The 25,135-nt window shown below is 42.7% G+C and overlaps 2 protein-coding genes across 2 annotated transcripts in view; both read right to left on the minus strand.

Annotated features, from left to right (window-relative positions):
• Nucleotides 1-647: 647 nt before the first annotated feature.
• On the minus strand, nt 648-7,572 carry wnt16 (wingless-type MMTV integration site family, member 16). The gene is made up of 4 exons (XM_085251381.1): nt 7,406-7,572; nt 6,497-6,723; nt 2,517-2,806; nt 648-2,438 (listed from the first exon to the last, which is right to left on the minus strand). The coding sequence occupies exons 1-4, from the start codon at nt 7,495-7,497 to the stop codon at nt 1,980-1,982; spliced, it is 1,068 nt and encodes a 355-aa protein (XP_085107507.1). The 5' UTR covers nt 7,498-7,572; the 3' UTR covers nt 648-1,979.
• A 313-nt stretch (nt 7,573-7,885) lies between these two features.
• Nucleotides 7,886-25,135, minus strand: part of cped1 (cadherin-like and PC-esterase domain containing 1) — a 28,342-nt gene continuing 11,092 nt past the window's right edge. The window contains exons 15-21 of the mRNA XM_085251349.1: nt 10,851-10,950; nt 10,607-10,743; nt 10,280-10,500; nt 10,090-10,191; nt 9,744-9,831; nt 9,523-9,669; nt 7,886-9,451 (exon numbers count right to left, since the gene is read on the minus strand). Of these exons, the coding sequence (XP_085107475.1) occupies nt 9,230-9,451; nt 9,523-9,669; nt 9,744-9,831; nt 10,090-10,191; nt 10,280-10,500; nt 10,607-10,743; nt 10,851-10,950 (1,017 nt within the window). The 3' untranslated portion in view covers nt 7,886-9,229. The remainder of the gene's footprint in view (nt 9,452-9,522; nt 9,670-9,743; nt 9,832-10,089; nt 10,192-10,279; nt 10,501-10,606; nt 10,744-10,850; nt 10,951-25,135) is intronic.

Genomic DNA, 25,135 nt, shown 5'->3' on the forward strand with positions numbered 1-25,135 from the left:
ATTCCAAGAGCTACATCTCAGACTCTACAGGCTTCAGTTAGCAGGTTAAAGGTTAGAGTTCATGACAGCATGGTTAGAAAAAGGCAGAACAGGAATGGCTGTTCAGAGGGGCTGGAGGAGAAAGCCTCTTCTCAGTAAGAGGACATAACAGCAGGGATCGGGTTTGTAAAGCTGCATCTGAACAAAGACTTCAGGAACAACATCCTTTGACAGATGAGACCAAATGTAGATGTTTGTCCATCACGCACAGCAAACAGCTTGGATCAAGTGTCAGCACGGTGGAGAAGGGATGATGATCTAAGTGCACCTTGAACTTCTTTTGTGGTTCTTCAGTGTGAGGCCATCTGTCCCACAGATAAAGTTGGGACCAACCTGGGTCATCAGCAGGACAAAGATCCAAGCACAGCAGCAAATTTGCAACTGAACGGCTGAAACAGAAAAGAATCGAGCTGCTGCAGAGCTCAGAGAGCTGTGCACAGTTCAGATCAGTTTGAATGTTTCTCAAATTGTTTCTACGGTCTGATGTTTCATCAGCTGTTCTTTTGTTCCTGCTGTTTAAACTGTCAAATGAAAGAAGTGATGGATGCGTTCATCACCAACTGACAGACAGGATACTTTCTCCTAACTTTATTTAAACACATCCATGTGAACAAAGCTGTGCAGGCTTAATATGTTTTATATGCTTGTTATATTTACATCTTTCTGATGTCTTTAATCATTCTTTTATTCAAAAATCAAAAAGAAGACTCTTCTTGGGTGAGGTGGAGGCAGAATAGGCAGGGCCTTCTGTGATCAGATGTAATGAAGTACTTTTACTCTACATCATCAGCTGCCTGTACAGCTATACTGCTGTACTTCCAGCTGGAATGTAGTATTTCCTGTTTCTGGATTATTCACAAGGTTTCCTTCTTTCAGGATGCCTTTTTGGGAATGTTTCTGGAATATCTTGTGAGGAGTTTTATGGTTTGTTAAAGACAAACTGAACCAAATCTCCTCTAACATTTTCTCTACCAGGCATTTTATTTTTTATTAGTCAAAGTATAATAAACCGTATTTGTGTGGAACCTTTAAACAGACTCACAGCTTTTTGTTCTGTTGTTTTCATGTTTTTGTTAATAAAGTTTGCCAACAGAAATTGAACAAGGAACTCTTCACGTCCACATTTACGGGATCATTTCACCTTCTGATGTCAGTTTGATTCTTTTTGGACAGAAATTATAAAAATATGATTCCATACCAAATAATCAACTTTTAAAAATTATTTACACATAAATATCTTTATTTTAAAATATGAAATCAGTCTGTGGGCTGCAGAACTGGTGAGACTGATCAGGAGTCCATCTGGTGTGCTTCAGTCATTTAGATCTTCAGATTGAGTGTGCAGCAGCACTGATCCTCCTCCTGGTGGCACTCTGAATGCTTCAGAAACATCACGTTGGAGAAGTCTGTCCAGTCTGAAACATTTAAACGTTCAGGCAGTAAAGTCCTGTCCTGGGTCTGCTGCTCACAGGTGAACATGAAACAGCTCACACAGGAGGCATGCAGGAGGCTGTCACGTGGCTCACCTGGATCTTTCCACATGGAGCAGCAGCTCCGCTCTGAGCTCCTCGCCACATCGACAGGTAAACTTAAGGCTTCACCTTCACTGCTCGGCCCTCAGGCAGCTGCTCACCCATTTCTTCTGTGACTCTTCTGCAGGTTTACTCTAATGGTGATGTTATCAAGAGAGAAGGTGAAGCTGTGCCATGTGCTGCTGTAAATGTACCAAGTACTGCTGACCTCAGATTGGTCCAAGGAGGATCTGTCTTCACCTGAGAGGTTCAGTCCTTCTTATGTTTACACTCTTTCAGATCCAGATGTCCAATTTGTCTCTTCCCACAAATCCTTCTTTTATTCCAGGTGTTCTTCTATTACCAGGTATCATGCTGAGGTGAATGAAGGTAAGCTACGTGTTCCACGTGTTTCTGTTTCCAGGTGTGTTACTTACAGGTGTGCATGTCGTTCATGCTCTCGCAGCGCCTGCAATGGACGTAGCAGCACCACACAAACTTGCACTCGCAGCGCTGGACGTGTCTGACCACGTGTGTGTTGTATCCTCTGCCGCAGCACAGCAGGTTACAGCTGTCCGGCCCCGTGGATGTCCGGTTGCACCGGCGCCCTCTGGTGCCCGCGATGCCCCGCCGCCTGTCCTCCAGACAGTAGTTTGGAGACTTGTTGAGGAAGATGAGCTGGTGTTTGTCCACATGGAGACGCCGCTGGTCCTTCCACTTCATCTTCCTCTTGGATCGCTCCGTCACCTGCACGCTGTGCTCGTATCTGTCCTTCAGATACGTCCCGACCCGCTGAAACGGCGCCATCGTCCTCCAGCATGTCTTCACCGCGCAGGAGCCAGAAACACCGTGACAACGACAGTCTGTGGACATCGTCCTGTTGATCGCCTGCAGGATGCAAACAGGAAGTTAATCACACCTTGGACCTTTAGACTTTCAGCTTTAGTTTGAGTCGTCGACGTTCACCTGTCGCCCGGCCTCGCTGTTGTGCTGGTTCATGGTGCTCAGCGTGTAGCTGCTGCGGCTCGTCGACATGTTCTTCAAGGTGTGGTCCATGAACTTGCGGCTGAACCACGTCCCGTACTGGATGTGATCTGAGCAGCCGCCCCAGTGCCAGCCCTCTGCTGCTGAGCCGCCGCCCCGCAGCCGAGCATCGCAGCCGCACTCCGTCATGTTGCCCTGGCTGCAGGAGCGCGTGACGGCATGGACGAGCCCTGCTGCCATCACCGCATAGATGAACGCTGTCTCTTTGGTTCCTGCAGTGACAGAATGGGCAGACATGACACTTATTTCAGGAGGTTTCATGAGGTATACTTTCATCGTCTCAGATGCTTCTTTGCTCATTGGTTAACAATCTTCACCTGATTCAGAGTACCCCTCAGAAATGAAGGCAGAACCACTCTGTACTGGTCACACTCCAGCTGCTTTTATCTTTCAGTCCAAAACTAAAAGCAGTCAGTGTTAGCACACAGGCAAAGTCCTGTCAGTTAAAATTCACTGGCTATCTAATAATTTAATATATAATTAATAGATTTTATATTTAAAAGTGTATTAAAATAAAATATTTAAAGTCTGTGTAAATGTTTTAATATTTATGCTTATTTTAATTTCATATCATCACTTCACATACATTTTCATCATCAGAAGAAAATGGATGGATATATGGATGGAGGGTTTTTCAGACTGAGGTGCAGTCTCTGTGAGTTTCACAGTCTGTAGTCTCTGTAAAGTCTCATATTCAGACGCGCTGTCTGAAGTATTCTGGTCACATTGAGGAAGTGAAGAAATCATTTATCGCTAAGACTGGTATTGGTGCTAAAGGGAGCGCTGCCCTCTACAGGCAGAGACAGGAACTGCAGAAAAAGATTTAAACGATTTCTGAAACCTGAATTTTCTGCTTTGAAGTCTGAAAATTTAACTGAAGGAGAAAATTTCTCTCTTTGATGAATTTAATTTACAAGTCATTGAATGAAATGAGGTCATGTGACTACATTATGGGTTTATGTGCACTCTGACCATCACAGATATACATAAGTTTGTTAACCAGTGTTTTTCCTCAGACTGTAAAAGCTGATTTTACTCTCAGCGACCTCTGACCTCTCACACTGTGACCCTTGATGGTGTTACTGAATGCCTTGTTGTTGTAAAAATTCCTACTCTATTTACCCTTTTCCTCACTCTGCCTCACCTAACCAGACTTATTTTGTTTCCTCTTTTACTGTCTCTCGACTGGTTGGCTCTGGAGTTTGTCCCCTAATTAAACTCACCTGGCGCACATTATACAAAAATCGAATCTATTCTCAGAGAAGCTGAGCTAACACACGCCTGAGTGGAAAAAAATACATGGTTTCAGTCAGATTCATTTCAGCCAATCAGAAGCAAGCTAAAACGGCCACTGTTCAGTAGGATTCTGTGGCTGCTTTTGGAGAGCTTTGGAACAAATAAAGTTTCAGTGAGCAGTGGTGGTCAAGTTACTTAAAAACAGTAATTAGTTACTTCTCCAAATCACTTTATTTCTCCGAATCCCTTTACTTTAGTGATTACTTATTTTCAAAAGTAATTAGTTACTTTATTACTTAGTTACTTTTTAAAAACATGATAAACAACCTGAATATGTAATAAAGCAATAGACCTTTCAGCCTAATTCTATTTTTTTCTGCATAATCCATCATATAATATTGAAAATTCTCTTTTTAAAACTTGTTTTATTAGTTTTAATCTTTTAACTTTATGCACATTTCATCAAGCAAAAACTAAATTATATTCAACTGTCTCTGGCTAGAAGAATTTCTTTTTACATTTAAACCAGATTTGAAAACCAGATTTAAACCAATCTGCATATTCCAGCATATAAAATAAATTATTTTTTGTGTTTACAATCACTCTTTCAAATAAATGCAAGTTAAACACAGCAAAAAATGAATAAAATCGAAGATTCAGCATCACTTAGCCCTGTCGCTCTTAAATCTTATTTTCACCAGTTTCGCAGGAGTGGGGCCGTCGCAGGTTTTCCCAGTGCTGCAGCAGTCATGTCAATGGGGAGGATCTGGGGATTTCTCTGTGAATTTCACATTCCTGTGGCAGCGTGCTGGGTGCTTGCTATGATTTGTAGTTTAATTTTTTGCTGTAGAAAGAAGTTTTTTTCACACGCAGAGTGTACAACAGACACTTCTTACAGAATCAAACTCAAAGTAAGGTAAGTACTTCCAAGCTTTAAACACCGCACGGTCGCACTCTCTCCCGCACTGTTGATCTGCACACGTCTGTTGCTGCCACGGACGTCGCATGCTATTACGTCACTGTCATAAGACACTGACAAACAAAATCAGGGTTTAGTAACCCAGTAATACAGCCAGTGGCGGTCCTAGCCTGTTTGGCGCCCCGGGCGAACACCCCCCCCACACACACACACACACAAAACATATTAAGGATTGTACATTAACATAAAACTGTTGTCGGAACCACACTGAATTTCGCCATAGAAACACACACATGAAGAGAGAGAGAGTATGCATAGTATGCAAACAGCTACCAAGCAGCCATCATAATTCGTCATACAATGAGAACGGGATGAATCAACAACTGACAATGACTAATTAATATTAAAATCTGTAACATAATGTATTGTTTGGAGTTTAGTCTGTTACTGTTACTATTTTTACCATTTCTTCTTGGAGCAACTGTAACGCACATAATTTCCTTAGGGAGTAATAAAGTATTCTGATTCTGATTGTTTCAGGATGACCTGCCATATCCAATGACACGTCTGCTTACCTGCATCTTTTGCTCGTTTCTCCTCCTCTTCTTTTCTCTTTTTCTAAACTGAGCACCTGATGACTTTGAACTTTTCTTGTCCATCTTACGTTGGCTTTAATTTTGCACTCCAGTATGAACACAAATCCCCCAACTCGAGGATCACCACAACATGATCTAACACACCTACACCTTAGTTCACAGATTCACTTTGTCTAGGGTTTATTTCTGGGATTTCACACAACCCAGGATTCAAATCATGAATACATAATGGGCTTGGATTTACATCATTATGAATGAAATGTGCACTATTTGGAAGCAGCCGGCCCCTTCCTTTTCGACGGGTTGTGTGTGAGACTTTAAATCATCAAACTATAAATTATAAATTTTAAATTGTTATTGATCCCTTTACCCCTGGTCCTAAAGTGTATATTTATTTTCTTACTCTTCTTATATTTATTGTTTGTTTACTTGCACTGCTGTAACTGGAGCCTCGTCGTCTCGTCTCTCTATATACTGGACTGTATGTAGCGGAGATGACAATAAAGTTTACTTTGACTTCAGCAGCGAGCAGGCGCACCGAGGAAAAACATCGGTGCAAATTATAAGTCTGTATCATAATGTCTGGTGTTTTCGTGTTTGTTGGTTTGTTTTTGTTTTGTTTTATTCTGCGAGTTGGTTATTAGATGCTGCTCCAGCCAGTCAGTGAATCCCCCGCCGCCCCGCCCTCTCCTCCCTGTGCCGCAAGCAGCAGGCGCACCTCGCAAACGGAGGGCGCCCTTACTCCCAGCAAATGGGCGATAGAAAACCGATCGGTGCCTATGCCATTCCCAATATGCGCTGGCTGATGTGGGGGCAGCATGAGTACGAGCAATTTTTTATTTTTATTTTTTTGCCGATGCCCCTGATGCCGCCCCCCACCACGATGTCGCCCGTGTCGCCCGTATTAAAAACCGCTACTGAATACAGCGTTCTTACGGGAAAGTAACACTAATCTAATTGCATTTTTACAATAGTAATCCTTTACTATAATCATTACTTGAAAAAAGTAATCGGAACGCGCGTAACTGCCCATCTCTGTCGATGAGTGAAGCCTGTATTTGCTCCATGACGGTCCTGCTTCACCTGAGCAGTCACGCGTCCAGGTGAATCAGAGGGAGGAGTCCCCACCCCAGTTAAGTGATCTTACTCACCGCTCGTGAGCTCGTGCCCGAACACGGGCACCTTCTGATTGGTGGAACAGTTCCAGCGCTCCTGCCTGAACTGTCTCTGACACTCGGCCACCCCGAGGCGTGCGCCCTCCCGGACTCCCGGCAGCAGGATGGACTTCCTGCTGCACAGCTCGCGCTGCCGGGGGCTCAGAGACAGGTTGGAACACCCCAGCTTCTCCACCAACCCCGGTGACGTCACACCGAGCCACCTGTCGACAGAAATCAGCAAAACTTTATTTAAAATAAGGAAAAGTTCAGACAGCACACCTCTGATTTATTCATTTATTACCTGTCCATCCTGCACAGGTGTGAAGTGAAGCACTAACTCTGACGTCACGTTGTGCAGCGTTCCTGGCTGCGGGGTTGCTTATCATACAGCGTAACATCTAAATGAACGCTTGTATGTACCTGAGATGTTCCGTTATTCGGGCCGAAATCGATAAGAAACTTCGAGAGTGTGCTTATATGAAACGTGTAAATACTTGCTGTATTTATACTAAAATAAAACACATATTAGAGAAAGTGGTCGCTGTGTATGTGTGCCCCCCATCTGATTTCCGAGCCCAACCCCCCCGGCTCGGCGCTCATCTGCGCCTTTTATCAGGCTCTTGGCGTAGAGCAGGTCTCTTGCGCGCGTGCGCTGCTGCTGCGGATTAGAAACGGTCTGTGCACGCGCAAAATTCGGATTCTTGGACATTACCGTGGAAAATCCGCGCTTCATCTCCATAAACGTCTTCACGCATGACTCTGACGGCTCCGTGCCAGCGCGCGCTTTGGCACGAGACAGCTGAAGAAAACTTTTGGGCTTTTATTTAGCGTGTGTGTGTGTGTGTGTGTGTGTGTGTGTGTGTGTGTGTGTGTGTGTGTGTGTGTATTTTGTAACATACTTACATCCAGCTGCCCCTGCAGCACAGCGGGCACACGCACACCAGCAGCAGACTCAGAGCGTTCATGTGTCGTACTCCGCAGTTCCGCGCCTCCATCCCTGCTCAGCTCCGCATGCTGACAGCGACCCGGCCCGGAGCAGGCTCCTGAATCCCGCTGAAGGAGTCCTTTCGCTACTGTGCTTTCCTCGATCTGCAGGAGAGGAGAAGCACCTTGGACCAGTCCCAGTCCCGGACGGTTCTCATTGGACCAACTCAGGACTCAGCAGCTGACGTCAGAGCTGGGCTATAACTGGCTGGATGGGTGAGAGGCTTCATGATAAAAAAAAACTTCGTGCTGACATCTGATCCCCGAAAAGCAAATAAACGACGGAACACAGTAGAAAAAAAAATCTAAAAGTGGCTGATTTTTGAATGAGGTTTGGTGAAAACATTTTAGTTATATAAAAATAAAACTTTAAAAGATTAAAACTGAAACGATTTTGTGAACTTAGAAAGCAAACCAAAATGCAAAAACGATACGGAGGAAATATGCTTTTAATATCTGAGATCAGATTTCATTACAACTGATGAGAAAACGTGTTTGCTGAGAGTCACTGCTTTCAGAAAGTTCAGAGTTTATATTGTAGTGCCTGTACTTAATAAAGATTAAAACTAACTAATAACACCGAAACTATTAAAAACGAAACATTTTTGAAATAATGAAAACTAAAGGAGTAAATTCTCCCTGGAAACTAAACTGAACTAAAACGAAAAAGTCTAAATGAAATAAAAAATAAACAATATTTAGGAAACAATAACTCTGTTGTTGGATTTTTTTTTTGAAGAATGCTTGTCAAAAAAACGTAAAGAAAAATTTCTTAAAGCAACTTTTGTCAATATGACCAAAAAATGCAATAAATAAAAAACAATTTATTTCCTAATTCTGGAGCTTTCAGCCTCCTCTGTGGACCTCCAAAAGTTATTCAACAACCTAAAATCTGTCCTGATGAAGCTAGAGATGATAATAACAATAATAATAATAATAATAAAGAGAAAAAGATGAGTTTTGTCCACTGGTGTTTTATTAAATGTTATAAAGCCATAAGTGAGACGGTGTTTAAAAGACTGAGTGGTTGTGGTTGTGAATGTGTTCACAGTTCAGGATTAAAAACTTTTGTTTGACTTTTTGTTTTTTGTATGAAGAGCAGAATGAGCACAGTCATAAAAAATATTAATTTCTTCTGTTTTCAGCTTATAAAAAGACACATTATACATCTGTAGAAAAATATAGAAATATAAGCAGAGTCATAAAAGATGCTTCTGTCACGTGATGAAGAGCTTTCATCAAGTCTTTGGAGTTAAAACTGGTCTGACATACAGAATCGATCAATCAGTGAGGCCTGAGGCTAAGTCTGAATCAGGAAGCAGCTGCTTGAATCCACGCTAACTCATATCACTGTCAAACACACGGGCCAGCGAGAAGCAGCTGGTGCAGTCAGCAGAATTATGGTAGAGGATTTTTCTGGTTCTGAAATGGAAAATCCCAGCAGAAGGTCAGAGATTAACAGTCCTGCTGCTGGGACTGAAATGCTGAAAACTTTAAACATCTGCGAGCAGCAGGAACCAGCTGAGCGATATCTCGAGTAACCTCTGCTTATTAGAAGCCAGCAGCTGAGTCTGAGACCCTCAGCGTCTCGTCGGATTGGTGCTCCTGAGCTGCACAGTGAGGCTTCTGTTCATTCTGAATAATCCACCTCCACCATTGAGTCCCCCACCCCTCTCTGAAGTCCACGTCCTGGAGGGGGACAGGTGACTCTCCCGAAGGATTCACCTGGCCCCTCCTAGGTGTTCAGTTTCGGGTAATGGGACACAGGCGGCTCAGAAGGATCTCAGAGTATACTTGGTTCACTGGTCCTCTAACACGATAGGTTGTGGGTTGAGACCCCGCCTCCTGCTCCGTGTCTGGCAGGGTTGATTGGCTGCCGAGTGTATGTACAGTTCTCTCTGTTCTGGTCGTGTTCGCGGTGGACGTTCTGTCACTGGAAAGTTTTGTGGACCAAAACTTCTCCACCTGAGAAAACAGAGCAGAACATCAGCTGTGAGGACTGCAGCCCTGACCACTGGAAGCACAAGTTGTGTTACCTCGTGAAAGTGACAGGCACAGCGTCCCTGCAGGAACTCTTTGTATCGACCCATCGTGATGCTGAACGTGTCAATCACTTCGTACCCATGATGCTTGGCGGTGGTGATGATGTCGTCGTTCTCCCTGTACAGGTCCTGTATCGCTGTCTGAAATATTGATCAAAGAAAGCAGCTTTAATTCCCATAGAGGGGTATGAATGACAGCAGGAACAGGAACCTACCAGACTGAGAGACCTGATCCCGTCCACAGGCAGATGGAAGCCCATCCCTAAAGACTTCACCACCACCAGGATGTTACTGAGAGATTTACTGAGGAGGGACAGAAGTAACCTCACGTTACCATAGAAACCAGAGTCCTCAATAACATTGCTAATCCCGAACGCTAAACCCCGGGTTACTGTCTTTACTGAAAGGGTTTCTCATGTTACAGGAAATGCAGGACTGGAGTACAGGTGAACCTCAGGGATCAGCGTTAGGTCCTCTGTTCTTTAGATCAGTGTAAGCCCATATGGAGATAACACTGTGGTTTATACTGTATGTAGGTGGTGTTACACTGTGTCTCCTCACTTGTCCAGCACTTCACTGACTGTCCTCAGGTGATTGGTGTTGAGCCACTGGACTCCTCCCACAACCAGAACTGTTTGGTTAGAGTTCACCAGAGGCTGAGACCTTAACAGACAAGAACAAGAAAAGTCACCTGTTAAACATCTCACGGCTTCATGTAACATGCCTCAAAAGTGGATTGTTAGGACCTCACCTGTTGAGCAGCTGCTGCAGAGCCTCCCTGAACGTGGGTCGCTGCTTCTTCTCCAGCCAGAACTGAGGATAGTACGAGTAGCTGACCAGAGTCCGTCCTCTGTTCAGGTTCCTGTAGACCAGCGTGTCGTGAGCTTTGTCCCAGTCCTCCAGGGTGGAGTTCACCCTCTCCATCAGGAAGTACATCATCCCACGATTTGTTGAGTCCCCGATAAACAACAGCTGAGGAGCAATGAGAGAGCTGGTGATGTACCTCCATCAGGACGACTGCCACAAACTGAGACATCTGAGATGGACTGGTTCAAATCAGCTGATCAGGTGACCTTACCTTTCTGTCCTTCATACAGTCCTGCAGCAGTGGGTGGTCCACTATTGGGTGATAACAACCATCTGCCTGCCAGGAAACTTCCCTCCAGTCGCACGTCCTGTTGTCAGAACAACTGAGGCATGGAACAACCCAGCGTCCTGTCAGGCAGGTGAGACACACAGGTGAGGTGGCGAGAACAAAAAGTCACTTGACTTAAATTTGATGTATTATCTTAAGGAAGCAGTCCACCGGCAGGACCTCAGACCTGACACGTGTCCCGAGCTGCAGGCATTACGTTGACTCTGGGATTCGCTGTGGGGCTGAAGACCGCAGGAGCGATCTGGCTGGACCAGCAGACCGCAGTCCTGAACAACAGACATCAAACTGTGACAAATTTGCAATCAGCACTTCCAGGAAGTTCTGAACCTCCTGTGTGCGATTTCTGACTGCAGTACTCTGCAAATACTACAAACTGTAAATATAAAATGGCAAATGGACTGGGTCTTTTTTATACTTTATTTTATTGTTTTATATTGTTATTTGTTGTATTTTTATTCTTTTTAATTTTGTGAAAATTAAGCACTTTATGATTTTTATTTCACAGAATTTTATCTGTGAAAAGCGCTATATAGATACATTTTATTAACTTCTTATATAGCATTTTTCTTCTGTATCTGAGCACTCAAAGCATTTTACACAAATTGCCTTAATCACAAGCACTTTTTTCGATGCCCTTTCGTGTAAGTACTTTCTATCTAACATTCATACGCATTCAAACTCCGATGGATGCATCGAAGAGCACACAGACTAAAGCAGATGGGGATCAAACCACCTACTGATAAGTAGGTGATCTGCTCTACCACCTGAGCTACAGCCACCCCAAATAACACACTTTACCACCCAGAACAGTAATAGTGGAGGAATTGAGATGTTCTGGACACAGATGAAGAGGAAACAAAGGAACCCTCAGAGGAAGCGTCAGTCTGAAGTTTCCTTTAAAACCTGAAACTGAAACGAGTTTTTACTATTTTGTTTAATAAACACTTTACAGCTGGTTACATTGGTAAATCGAATAGATTCTGTTTTCTACTCATAGAAAATTACACATGAAAAACTTAAACACATGACTGCACCATCTTTAGTTTTAATCACTGAGTTTGATTCCCTGCAGGGTCAGAGGTCGCGTCCATCCCAGTGAGCTTTGGCCTCTGAAAGTAAATCTGCTGTTTGAGATCTGAAGCTTCTCGCTGTCAAACACCACGTCTTCTTCTTCATGTGCTCGCTGCTTCCTCCCTCAGAGCTTCTCTTTCATCCTCCTCTGTGGATCCGTCCCCGTCCTCCTCTGCTCAGAGGTCAGGAGTCAAGCAAAGCGATCCACGCTCACCTCAGAGTCCCCGTGGGAGCCTCCAGGTCTGGCGCAGACTTCACAGCCACCGCCATCACAAACGCTGGCTCTTCTTCTTCTGCTGCTGTTGCAGGTTTCGTCGTGGCGGCGTCACATTCCTCACGTCAGCGGCACAGCTCGCAACAAAGTGCGACAAGAAAACTTAACAGGGATTTTCTTGTTCGTACCTGTGCTCAGTGTACACGCTGCTCCGAGATCATCTCCAAACACACCGCCTCCAGCAGCAGCGGACCGTTTGAGGCCTCGCCGCCGCCACGTCGCCCCCAACTCTGACTTCATCGAGGCCGCGGCCACGCGCTCCTCTTCCTCACTCGGACTCAGAACAGCAACAAGAACTACAGCTTTTAAAACTGAGAGAGATGTGAGCCTTTCCTTCTGATCAGAATTTAATTTCTGCTTCAAACTCTATCACAACGCGACGAGAGAGCACAAATGTCAGTTTAACCATGGCGTCAGCTTTTGTGTAAAAGCAGCTACTGAAGCCTGATGATGTCAGATATGATGTGCAGTAAAAAATGATTTTCTTTGTCAGAATCATTTTTATAACTTCAGAGGCAGGGCTTTTTGCTTTTTGCCTGGATGATAAAAGAAAACTGTATTTTATTTTTTTATTTATTATCAACTGGGAGTTTAAATATGCAAATATAATAAATCATTTTCAAATCTCGTGTCCACAGGATAGGACAGAGCTGATAGAGTGCCACAGAGCAAACGCCAGATCACAGGTCTGAAACACTCGTCAAACATTAAAAACGAAATGAATTTGTAAATGAATGTGTTTAATGTGTCAGAGTGCCGTAATTTCCTGCTGATAATGAATGTGACGTGCTGTTTCATGCTTAAACCTTATTATTATTCCTGAACAGGTTAATTTTTTGGATATTTCATCAGTTTGTAAACAATATTTTCCTTCATTTTGGAAATCAGTGCAGTTTTTATTTTTAGTAAATAAATATTTGATTTTTTAATGATCACACTATAGTTCATTTCACATACACTAGATGTTTATGATGTACATTATTTACTTTTAAATAATTTCTAATAAAACAAGAATAGAAACAGGGGAGACCAGGTGTGGTTATAACATGGGAAGAGTTGCAGCAGCAGGAGTTGCACCGATTAGGGATGAGACATCAGGGTTCACCCACTTCTATCCCTGATTTTAAATGGGGGTTGTCACAGGCATATGCGGATATTACTGAGAAAACAAGAACAGGAAAATAATTTTTTCACACAGCTGAAGATTAAATATGATATGACTTAGAGTACATTAGTACTTAGTGAAGCACTTGCTAGTTTCAAACCACTATGCTAATACAATTAACTAAACAATGACTGACAGGGGTGGGGTGGATTGTAACATGGAAACATGGACCGAGAGGTGTACCTGCTGATATTTGACTGACTCACTCTTCAGTCAGATCAGTGATGAAGGAACACAATGAGCTGATACTGCAAATCATTGCAAACGCTGACACAACAGCGGCCCAACAATCTTCCCCGTACTGGTTACAGGAGCAGCAATAAAGTTTTCTGTGAAGCACAGGAGAACCAGCCAAGCAGCAGACCCGTGTCATGGACTGACTCCACGTCAGGCAAGATGACAAGGCAGAGAATACTAGCATAGCTGCCTCAGCAACAGAAAAGCTTTTTGTGTCAAGGTACATTAAGTGCTATTCTTTCTTTGTTTCAGGTTCAAAAGACAGACGAGGAAGGAGAAGCAAAAATGCAAGAAAGAATATGTCAGTGAGGAATGAAGGCAAAGAGAAGCAAAAGAAAAAAAAACCTGCCACAGAAGTGTCGAACTCTAACGCTGCTGAGACAACTTGTTATAACATGGCACCGATTTGCACTTCAGGACAACCAACATCCATTTATCATAACTGTGAAAGGGATTAAGAATGTACACACACACACTGGCACTGATTTTTATACACATAATAAAAAAGCTTTCAGACCTAAATGCTTTTCACACGGTAACTGTTCCTTAAGCATTCATACTGTCACGAAAGTTTGTTCTAGTACCGTACACTAATTTACACACAGCGGTGTGTTTGAGTCGTAGTTCAACACCATGTTCTCTGTTTTTGCTTCTTTTATTTAACAGCTAACGCTGGTAGTGTTGTAACAAAGGAATGCCGCGTATTAACCATGTGAGAATGTGTGTGTGTGAGTGTGAATAAATAAAAGAGAAAAAGACAAACTGCTGAACATGAAAAGAGGATTCTGAGTTTTTTCTCCGCCTGCAGGAATGAGGTGCGGGTGGGGTGGGCTGTTTGTGTGGTGTCAGCTGGAATCCATCATAGAGGAGCAGAAACACTCCGATAATCCTCCCATGTGATTGCAGAACTGATCTCAGGTCTGAGAATCTTGGTAAATCCGGATCAGCGCTCATTAGATCATCTGAGCCGCCGCCGCCTCCTGTGGGAAACTCAGACCTCCAAACGGAGCAGTGGGTGGAGATGGGAGAGGAGGAGGTCTGACCAAACCAATTGAGAAGAATCAAACACACACGCAGCAGTCCAAATACATTCAAAGAAACATCTGCAGCAACATCTGCCTGCTGATGGGGTTCATAACTGGAGAAGTGGAGGTGTGGAGGCATTCACACAAGATGCTTGGACTGAACCATTAGTGCACATGCAGTGGGGAGGCTCATGCAGGCCTGTAACCCAGAGCTGGAGCAGAGGTGGACATGAGTGGGTGGAGACAGCTGGACTCAGACCAGCGCTTCAAAAGCCTCATCAGCTCTGAGGCGGGTGGAGGGCGGAGGGCAATAGCAGAACACGGCATTGAGGAAGATCACGACAACGAGCAGTGGAAGATGCAGACTTTAAATACACAAGGCAAATGAGGGAACAGAGCACAGCTAAACATAGTCTAACTAATAAGACAGGGAAGCCAAACACAACATCCTGCACACAGGCCAGGAGACTATCAAAGTAAAAACCAAGGTAAGAGCGAGGGACAGAGAGAGAGAGCGAGGGATGGAGAGACAGTGTGAGGGGAGGAGAGAAAGACAAACATAAATTACCAGACATGTTGGGCTACACAGTGAAATAACAGGGAAACAGACAACTTAACATGGAGAAAAGACTGAGTTCAAAGAAGGACACTGGGACAGGAAACTAGACACAAGAGGACGGGGAATGAAAAAAGAAAACCTCCGATAACAAGCTGAGATCTGGGGATACAAACAGATATCAAAAGTATAACCAAAACAAGGACCTTCACCTCAGAATATTATATAAACCAAAATCAAAAATCCAAAAGAGAAAAAATCCAGGTACAAAACCCAGGATCATGACAGGTGAGGGCGGAGGGCAAGCGCGGAGCTGGGTGCAGCTCAGGGCTTGGGAGTGGCTTTGTGGTCGTTCTCTGAGCTCAGCATCATCTGAAAGTTGATAAATAAGCTGCTGCTCTGCATTTCCACAGAAACAAACAGGCCTAATGGGATCATGCTGCAGACACGAGGTCAAAGGTCAGAGAGTTGCAGCCAAAACATTTTGTTCTGTTTAGGTTACGAATGAAAAGCTGCTTCACGCTACCACTCCACATCCCACACAGTCCAGAGAGGGAGGAGGCAGAGCCTCCAGAGCATGATGTTTCTGATACTGATCCATCAGCTCTGGCTCACCCGCCTGCAGAGACAGGCCGGAGGTCTGAGACGTGCTGGTGTGCACAGGTGTTCTCAGAGAGATTCACAGGTGAGATGTCCTCACAGAGCTCCAGCATCACAAACACTGTATGTCTCTGAGCCGGCCAGTGTTCGTCTGTCTTTAGCTGACCAATCAGGACATGAACATCTGCAACAATGAAACATCTGGATGACACATCTGGACTGAGCTACTGCTCTCACAGAGGAGCTGAAGGAGTGGGTGGGTGGGGGGACCAGCTAGAAGTGATTTATTCAGACTCACAATGAGCTTCAAACAACAACTACAATCCTCACAATCAGCACACGTCTCTGGACTCTGATTGGCAGCAGCTTAGGATCCAGGGTCACATGTCTTCAGGTGAGCACAGACACAAAGATTAAGCTCAGCAGCTCCATCAGATAACCAATGAAGACATGATTGTAACATGATACACTCACACACACACATACGCAGGAGTGTTTATAGTGAGTCTTTGTCTTCACTCAGTTTAACCTGCAGAAACTCCCGAGGCCTCAAAACTCTTATTGTAATAAAAATAAAAATTATTATTAATTTTGTTATTTTTATTGTTGTTGTTTTTATGTTTTTGCTTTGATGCAGTGTTATCTTTAGTTCTCGTCAGCAGACTCGACGTTTTACTTTTAAATGTGAGTACAGGTTTGATTCCAGTGTGACTCTGCTCCCACCTGCTGGAGCTGCAGATTGTCTGCAGAGAGAAGCAGCCAACGCCCACTCCTGAGCACTCCACAGAGTCATCACACTTCAGTATTTCTCCCGTTATGTCTTCCTGTCTGAGTTTAGTTATTAGTCTTTGAGTGTGTGATGCATAGAAAACACATGCTAAACACAAGCTCACATTCATGCACATATCAGCAAACATCTACACTGACTCTGACTCTGACTACTGATCCTGGATAAGTTACTGGTGACCTGATGAGCCTGCTGGTTGAGCATCAATGAGCGCTGTGTTCTCAGGGGCCAACCAAGCCCGCTGAACTCCGCCCTCTTTAGCTCTAATTGAGGCTCACAGGTGGATCAAAGGTGGATGAGAGGGGGGCAGCTGGAGGGAGATGAAAACATGAATCTGAGAGGGATTGGGGCTACGTGGGGCCCCACACAGCTTTAACCTGCATCAGGTAAGATCACCTGTTCAGGACCTGAAACTGATCCAGATTAAAGCAGATTACCGTCTTCTTCCTGAACAGACTGAAAGCTGGGAGCTGTTTGCTCACTGGAGATTTAACTGTGACAGAAAAGACTTACAGGTTACCTGAAGAACATCATCTGAACGTTAGAGACAGAAAACCTGAATCCTCTACACCCTGAGCCGAACACCAGCAGCTCCTCACACACTTTGCTTCATTCTGCAGATGTTCTTGTGCAGTCCTGAGAAACATCCATCTGAGGTCACAGAGGAGAAGTTGATGGAAATGAGTGCAGATGTTGGAGAAGCATCAGCTTTGCGAATGCATGCTCACGCTTCGCCGCAGGCGTCGAGCTGTTAGCGCCGCAAAGGGATGTGAGAGGAATTTAAAGGCAGAAACAAACGGAGCCAACATTTCATTCTTCTCAGAGTGTCGAGGTCACGTCGAGATGGTTTACTGAGACCTGGAGCAAAGCCCAGAGCTTTTTTATCAGGCTGATCAGATTCAATCAGATTTACTGAAGCAGTAAAGTGTGAAGGAAACAGATGTCAAGACAGACAGAGTTTTCTGTGCCAGGCCTGCTCTGCTGTGTTGCTCTCTGACAATCATAGTTACAATAAATGACCAGCAGATCCTGCCAAACTCATCTCTTCACCTTATCTGTACCCTGACTTACTCTAAAAACCAGATAAAAGATAACAAAAAGAGCCAAAAAACAACCCAACAGAGCTCAGGCAGACACTCACCTGTCCTACCTTTGCAAACACTGGAAACTCAAAAAGGGCTCAAACATCCAGGCAACAACTCACTTTGTCTAACTGGAGTAAGCAGAAGGTTTGAAATCAGACGTAACACACAAAATACACCTGTTCCAACCTTGTTTTACAAAATCCCGGACAAACCCCCAAGTCATATAATTCTTATAATGGAGGGGTGAAGCATCAAGGAAGGCAGAATGAAATAAAATAATTATTATAAAAATAACAGTGAATTCTGTATGCCTGTGAAACTGATGTAATAATCAACACAAAATAATAAACAACAAATACATGTGCCCCTATCCTGGGTCATTTGACTCAGCATTTTGAGTTTTAATATATTTTGATGTTTATGGTTTATGTTTAAGTTCATTAGGTTATATAAGTTCATTTTTATTATGCCTAGGTGGCTGTTATTGTTCATTGTTTATTAGATTACCCTAGTGTCTTCACCTGGTGTGTTTACATTTCCCTCGCCCTTTGTGTTTCATGTCTGTGTGTCCAAGCTTGTGTTGTGTCTGTGTCTCATTATGTTTCCTGTTTTATTTCGAAGAGGTCTGGTGTCCCATGTTCATTGTGTTTAGTTTCACTTCCCCTGTGTTGTCATTAGGGATGGGTTTTATCTGATACCGGTGCCAAACCGGTACTTTTGAAACGGTGCCGGTGCTTAAACGGGCTGCTGCTGCCATCATCATCCGTCATCATTTCTGCTACACTGGCAGGGCTAGGGGCCAGGACTCTACTCTTCGGGTTCTTGGGGGATGTTGCTAACACCAGGTCCGATAACAAGCACCACACCCGCAGTAGACGTGCTCGGTGTGAGGTCTTGCAGCAAGCTATCAAATATGGTGCATTTCTCGGTTTTTAAAAAAAACGCTATGTCTTCTCAACACCATCTATTCTGACCATGGTAATTCAAGAGGAGCAGCAATTTTAGCTCTTGATGCATACAAAGCCTTTGATCAGGTTGAGTGGTTTTATATGTTCGAGTCATTACGGAAGTTTGGGTTTGGTGAAATATTTATATCTTGGGTAAAATTAGTATACGCAAATTCAATCTGTTCAGTTCTCACAAATGGAGAGAGGTCGGCGCCATTTCCTTTGCAGCGCTCTGTTCAGCAGGGCTACCCCCTGTCCCCTGCTCTATTTGCTCTGGCATTAGAGCCCCTTGCGATTAAGATAAGAGCACATCCAAAAATACAAGGGCTCTTGGTCGGAGGGGTTGAAACTGTTATTAGTTTGTACGCAGACGATGTACTATTATACCTGCGTAATGCAGAAGAATCTGTACCATCCCTTCTTAATCTGGTCACCTCATTTAGCAAAATTTCAGGATATACAATTAACTGGGTTAAAAGTGAACTTGTGCCTTTATCTAAAACCGGTTTGCCAAGTTTTCTTTGTAATGTTCCATTCAAAATAGTTAACGACCATCTCACATACCTTGGATTAACTGTTCCTAAAGATCCCAAATTAATTTTTAGCTTGAACTTTGCTGAATTCTTATCAACATTAAAGCATAACATCGAGTCATGGAAAATTCTTCCCCTATCTATGGTCGGTCGTATAAATTCCATAAAAATGGTCTCTCTTCCTAGATTTCTGTATCTTTGCCAAAATCTTCCTATTTATCTTACTTCCTCTTTCTTTAAGGAGTTGGACTCAATTATTACTTCTTACATATGAAACAACAAGAATCCTAGGATTTAAAAACTACATCTACAAAAATCCAAATTGGAGGGAGGTCTGAGTTTACCAATATTTAAACATTATTACTGGGCTGCAAATCTAAGAGCCTTGACCTTCTGGCAACAGACATCCCCAGTTCTTGGTGATTTCAACATCCCCTTTTGGGTTAAAATGGAGGCTGACATTGTAAGGGACTCCTCTCTAAAGGCCCTGCTTTTCTCAAAAGTAGGGAGGGCTGAGAGTCTTAAGAAACTGGGGTTTGTTCTGAAACAATCTGTGCAGATTTTAAACCAAATTAGAGGTTTTTTTGAACTGCCAAACTCCTCTGTGCAGGCACCAATATGTGATAACCATGCCTTTTTGCCTCCTTGGGATGATAAATCCTACTATGTTTGGAAGGAGAAGGGTTTAATCAAATTCAAAGATCTTTATATAGATGGAAAATTTGCATCATTTAATCAGTTTAAGCAAAAGTTCGATTTACCGCATTCACATTTTTACTGTTACCTACAAGTCATTTTATGCAATCCAATATGAAGAATTACCAAGATATTCCACACGAACATAACCTTTTTAAGGTGTACCTGAGCCCTCCTTACTCCAAACATTTGATTTCTACAATTGTACATTTGTTTGAAGTGCACTTCAATGCTCCAGCATTGAAGTGCAGACTACGAGGATAAGAGATGCTTGGAGGGAGGAATTGGGCATGGAAATATCAGAGTCAATATAGGACAAATGCCTATCAAAAATTCATTCCTGCTCTGTTAACAGCAGACATCAATTAATACAATTTAAAATTGTCCATCGGCTACATTATTCCAAGGTTCGGATACACAAAATTTATCCTTCAACTTCCCCCATATGTGACAGATGTAAAACATCAGAGAGCACATTGGCTCACGCTTTCTGGCATTGCCCCTCATTGATCAATTTTTGGTCCAAAATATTTAATTGGTACTCTAAAGCTTATGGGATTTCCATCTCACCCAATCCAGAAATTGCAGTTTTTGGCTGTGTACGTTCCAGAACTATCCCTGCGACTGTGCGGGTGCCAATCGACCTTGGAATGATGATTGCGAAAAGACTTTTTCTAAAGGAATGGAAGTCTGCTGCTCCTCCCTCCTTCAGTGTCTGGCTCAATGACATGTTATCAGTCATTCAGCTGGAAAAAGTTTGATACCTACAAACACCTGCAGCAAATGTTTTCTCAAAATCCTGGACTCCGTTTTGTACTCACCTTGAGAAAGCTCACGTTGTATAAACATGTACCATGGCACTGCAATTTCCCTGTTTATTACATATTCATGACATTTAATTCATTATGGATACTGGTAGTTTCTAATTTTAATGTTTTCTTTCTTTTTCTTTTGTCTTTCTCTATAGATTATTATTATTGTGCTATTTCTTGCCCTATCATCTCAGCGCCTGAGCTGTATTTGTTTGTTGATGGGGTTTTCTATGCTGAAAAAATTAAAATAAAATATTGGGAAAAAAAACGCTATGCTACGCCAGGTGTTTCATCAGATTCGAGGTGTTACCTCCTTTGCACAGTATCACCTTAAAGCACTTGTTGCAGGCTGCTGAGTTTGCATCTTTTGCTGTGAAGTACAGCCAGACTTTTGACTGCTTCGCCTTGAGCATGTTTAATCCGTAGCTCTGCTCTAAAAGAACGTACGTACCTGGGCCTGCCTACTATCCTGGGAAAGGTAAAATGATTGGCTAGAATCCAAAGTGTATGACATCTCAGGAAAAAAGCACCGAAATGTGCGCTGCTTTTCGGTCTGGTTACTACCGCTTATGTCAGAACATACTGGTACCCATCCCTAGTTGTCATTATGTTCATTCCAGTCAGCTGTTTCCCCATCTGTTTCCACTTCCCCTGATAACCTCCTGTGTGCATTTAGTGTGTGTGTTTTCATTCATTCCTCATCTGATCGTCTGCTGTCATGCCATGTTCCCAGGTCTACATGCCAAGTTGTTGCGTTTAAGGTTTTTCATATCAGGGTTTCCTGTTTATGTTCAGAGTTGTTTAATGTTTAGCCTTAGTTCACCCAGTTTAGGTTAGTGTTTAGTTTTGCCTTTGCCCCTTGTTTGGTATTTTTAAAACCAGCCTTTAACAAACGGCTCGTGTTCAGTAAATATCAAGTTTGTCTCCACGCTTTGTGTTCTCTGCACTTGGGTCCACCTCCTCACTCCACACAGTCTGCTTCAGCCAGACTGTGGCAAAACGTTGCTGTAATTGGACCAGAATTTGTGCATTTTGCTGTAAATGATGAACATCCTGATAACAAAGCTCTCTGAAATTTCCTGATTGGTTGTTTCCATTTCCATCAACGGCATCGAAGAGCTTGCTGCTGTGTTTCTCACCATTTAGCTTTCAGGGATTATTCAATCAAACTATCACAGAGTGGGAAGCCAGGTGGGAATTAGGCCTTATTGTTATCGTCTGGATTTTTCAGGGTAACGTAACATTTCGGGGCTCTTCCGGGATTCTGAAACAGGAAGTCCTCTGTGTCCTCTGTTAGCTTCATCTTTGGTGACTAACGTGACGAGAGCAGCTTCAGCAGACCTGATCAGACTGATGATATAACCAATGTTCCCTCTAATTTTTCATGTGTCTGAGCGAACACACAAACTCCCTGAGCGGTCCCTTGAAGCACTGTGAGCAACAGCAGGCGTGTGCACTGTGGTCACACCAGCATCGAATCCATCCAAGTTACATGGTTTATTAAAATAATCAAATTACAGCATTTACATTTATGTTAGACTACTTTTAATTAACTGCTTTAGCCCACTTACAATGAAAATATTAAAAAAAATCTTGTTCATGACCTTTGTAGTATGTTAACACTATTGGAAGTAAGACAGAAAGAGTTGAGCGTGCATGGGCAGAAATGTTGAGAGCGCAAGCAACACATTGCTGACACATTGCGAGCGAGCGCAAATGCAAAACCTGAGCGAGAGGGGCTGCTATTGTGTGTGTGTATGGATAATAGCAAACACTGAAATACATTTTTTGCACGCAGCAATGAAGTTTGTTCACTCAAATTTAGCTTTTCTTTACGGTGGCCGTGAGAGGCCAAATGGACTGCAACTTCAGAAAACACTTGCAAAAAGAAAAATGCTGCAAAAAGAAAAAAACACCTCCAAAAAGAAAAATGGTGCAAAAAGAAAAATGGTGCAAAAAGAAAAACGCTGCAAAAGCACACACAACACAACGGAAATGTTTCTGGGGACACAATAAGCGGACGGACCAGTTGCACGAACCAAAACATGCTAACAAGTGCACTGGGACAGGGAGACACTTCAAAGAAGTGGAAGCGGAGCGGCCAAAGAGTAAACTTTCAAAAGTAAGTTCTGAATATTATGTCACTTATTTATGTGCAAATGTTTAATAATGAAGAACATTAAAACATTGCTGTTGGCCACATGCCGGCAAAGTTATGTGACATTAGCGATGTTTGTACTTTGGGTTAACTTTGTTTTAAAGCCTTTACTTTATATGCCGTTCAATAGTTGACCTTAATCCTACAGAGAATGTGATGATTCTATGGATAATTAAAGTCAGTCATATATCCACAAACACAACAGGCTGAAAGTCAGTGATGCTGCTCGGTTTGCAGTCCTGAATATCATGGCACAAGCAGGATTCACTGCACTGTTAATGTTAGCTATGTTATATTGCTGCCTCTGTTCGGTGGTGTCGAGCCAAACGGACTTTAACGTGTGTTTGAACGAGCTGATGGTTCACTCGTTAAGCTGGAAGAAAGATGCTTTAATCACAGGAGTCACACATGTGTCCACTGTACCATCTGGGAACTCTTCTTGTTTAGCACTTGTAATAACACAAACACTAAATCCTCCTGTTTGTAGCAGTGTATACACCTGAGACTGTCACCTGTCTGTCTGTCCCGCACTCTCTCTCTGTTTCTTTCTCTCTGATTGTGTAATAAAAGTATGAACATGTGTTTATAAGTTACACTTGTGTTTGAATCCTGCAGCTTATCACACATTTAATTTCCATGTGTGACAACTGCAAATGTCCAGAGTGAGGACAGACTGAGGGACCCACTGCTGCACATCATCTGTGAGGCTTTGCACCCCTGATGATCCACCAGGACAAACTCAGCAGTGTGTGAGGAAGAGGAGAAGGAAGAGCCAGCAGCAGCTGACAGATGGAGAGAATAGACAGACTGTTCCCTGTTTGTGAAGGACTGCTAGGAAAGTTTAAAATAACTAATTGTCTGTCCTGAATCAGTCTTATTAGGTAATGTTCAAATAATATTATCATTCCAGTGTTTTCAGTGTGGGAGAAAGTACTCAGGGCCTTAAAGTTACACACTATGAAAGGCAGCAACAACTTTAATGTTCAGAAACCTAAAGTATGTATCAGCAGCAGAATGGAGCTAAAAATAAATGTTTGTTCCAGTTCTATGAAGCTTTGAGTATTTTGGATCAGTAGCACTGCAGTGTTTGTTGCATCATATTGCTGTAATTGTTTATATGCTTTATATATTCTGAGGTAAGTTGATCTATAGTGTTACATCATATTCTATAATGATGTTATGTGTTTGTAGACTTTCTGCCCAGTTTGACCCATTTAGCAGAAGTCAGCCTGTTTAAGGCTCTGATATCTATTCTGTATGACTTAAAGCAGTTATGACATGGTCTGATTTTCTCACCCAATAAAGGAATATTTCATATATCAGTCTACTCTTCATTTTATCAGAAACAGTTATCACAGCTTGTACATTTTCTTTTTACACATATATGTAAGCATTGAGCCAAATTTAGTAATGCCAACATATTAAAAGAACAATATTTGTCTCTTATATATAGTACATCTATCCGGTTGTTCAGTGATGACGTGACGAATCCTACTTCCGGGTCTAAAGTAGTTTGCGTTTAATATGGCTTTTGTGTTGTTAACATGTTTAATGCTTTGTATTTTCTTCTATTTAATCTCAAAAAGCTCCTAAAACAGTCAGTGATCATTGTTGACCTCCCTCAGCTTTTATTACCGCTAATCATTTATTTAAGCTCAGTTTTTAAAACCTTACTATGTAACTACAGCCCAGCCCATGCAGCAGTATATGAATGACTAACCTCGTATTGTGGATGGATTATCTCAGTTGTTCTCCTGGCTGAAGTTTGGTCCTTTTACAGCATCCTGCCATGTGATTACATTTGTTCCTGACCACCGAGAACACTCACATTAACTTTTATCAAGTGGAAAAAAAGTTAGCTTGTTTATATTATGCTAACATAGCTGTGTCGCTAGCGGTCACGTAGCACATCATTATATACCACCTAGCCAAACTTCAGTCACTGCTTTTTAGTTTTCTGTCTTCATTTATGCTGGAAGTGATAACAGAGCTGTACGTTTTAATTTGTTTCCAAAACCCCGCAGTCAGGACATGCTATATTGTATTTAGATAGAAGCTAGCAAGCTAACTTCCTGCTAACTTCTAACTCCGTTAAATGTCCTAAATTCCGTTTTCATGGATGCCTGGATGTTAAACTCAATTGTTACACCTGGTAGAGCAGAACGCTGATCATTTTATTAAAGATGAAAGACTTTAGACAGTTTTTCAACTCTCAGTAATGCCATAGTGATCATTTGATATATGGACCTGCAGCGGAGTTTAGGTCCAGACACGGCTAGTGACGTCAGACTGAACAACCGGATAGATACACTGTCACAGATACTTGTCTTTAAGTGAAGATTTAAGGTGATAGGAAATATAAATAAATGCAACTTGAATCTTTACTGAAGCTCAGTGTTTGGCACAGAGTTCATGTTCACTGCTGTAATAACTAATAATGATTAATATAATATTGGCCATATTATATTTACATTACCAAAGTGAGATGACTTTAGTCTCATGAAC

The sequence above is a fragment of the Mchenga conophoros genome, linkage group LG17, assembly GCF_057382185.1.
Source record: "Mchenga conophoros isolate Kocher_MC1m ecotype Shallow Benthic linkage group LG17, M_conophoros_male_GT1.1, whole genome shotgun sequence".
NCBI classification, from domain to species: Eukaryota; Metazoa; Chordata; class Actinopteri; order Cichliformes; family Cichlidae; genus Mchenga; species Mchenga conophoros.

What these genes read in the sequence shown, in the direction of transcription:
- wnt16 (XM_085251381.1), bottom strand. Translation starts at nt 7,497, where the DNA reads ATGGAGGCGCGGAACTGCGGAGTACGACACATGAACGCTCTGAGTCTG. An exon ending in CGGGCACGAGCTCACGAGCG is followed by an intron (nt 2,807 to 6,496) that starts GTGAGTAAGATC and finishes CTGTCACTGCAG; the next exon opens with GAACCAAAGAGACAGCGTTC. An exon ending in ACAGCGAGGCCGGGCGACAG is followed by an intron (nt 2,439 to 2,516) that starts GTGAACGTCGAC and finishes TGCATCCTGCAG; the next exon opens with GCGATCAACAGGACGATGTC.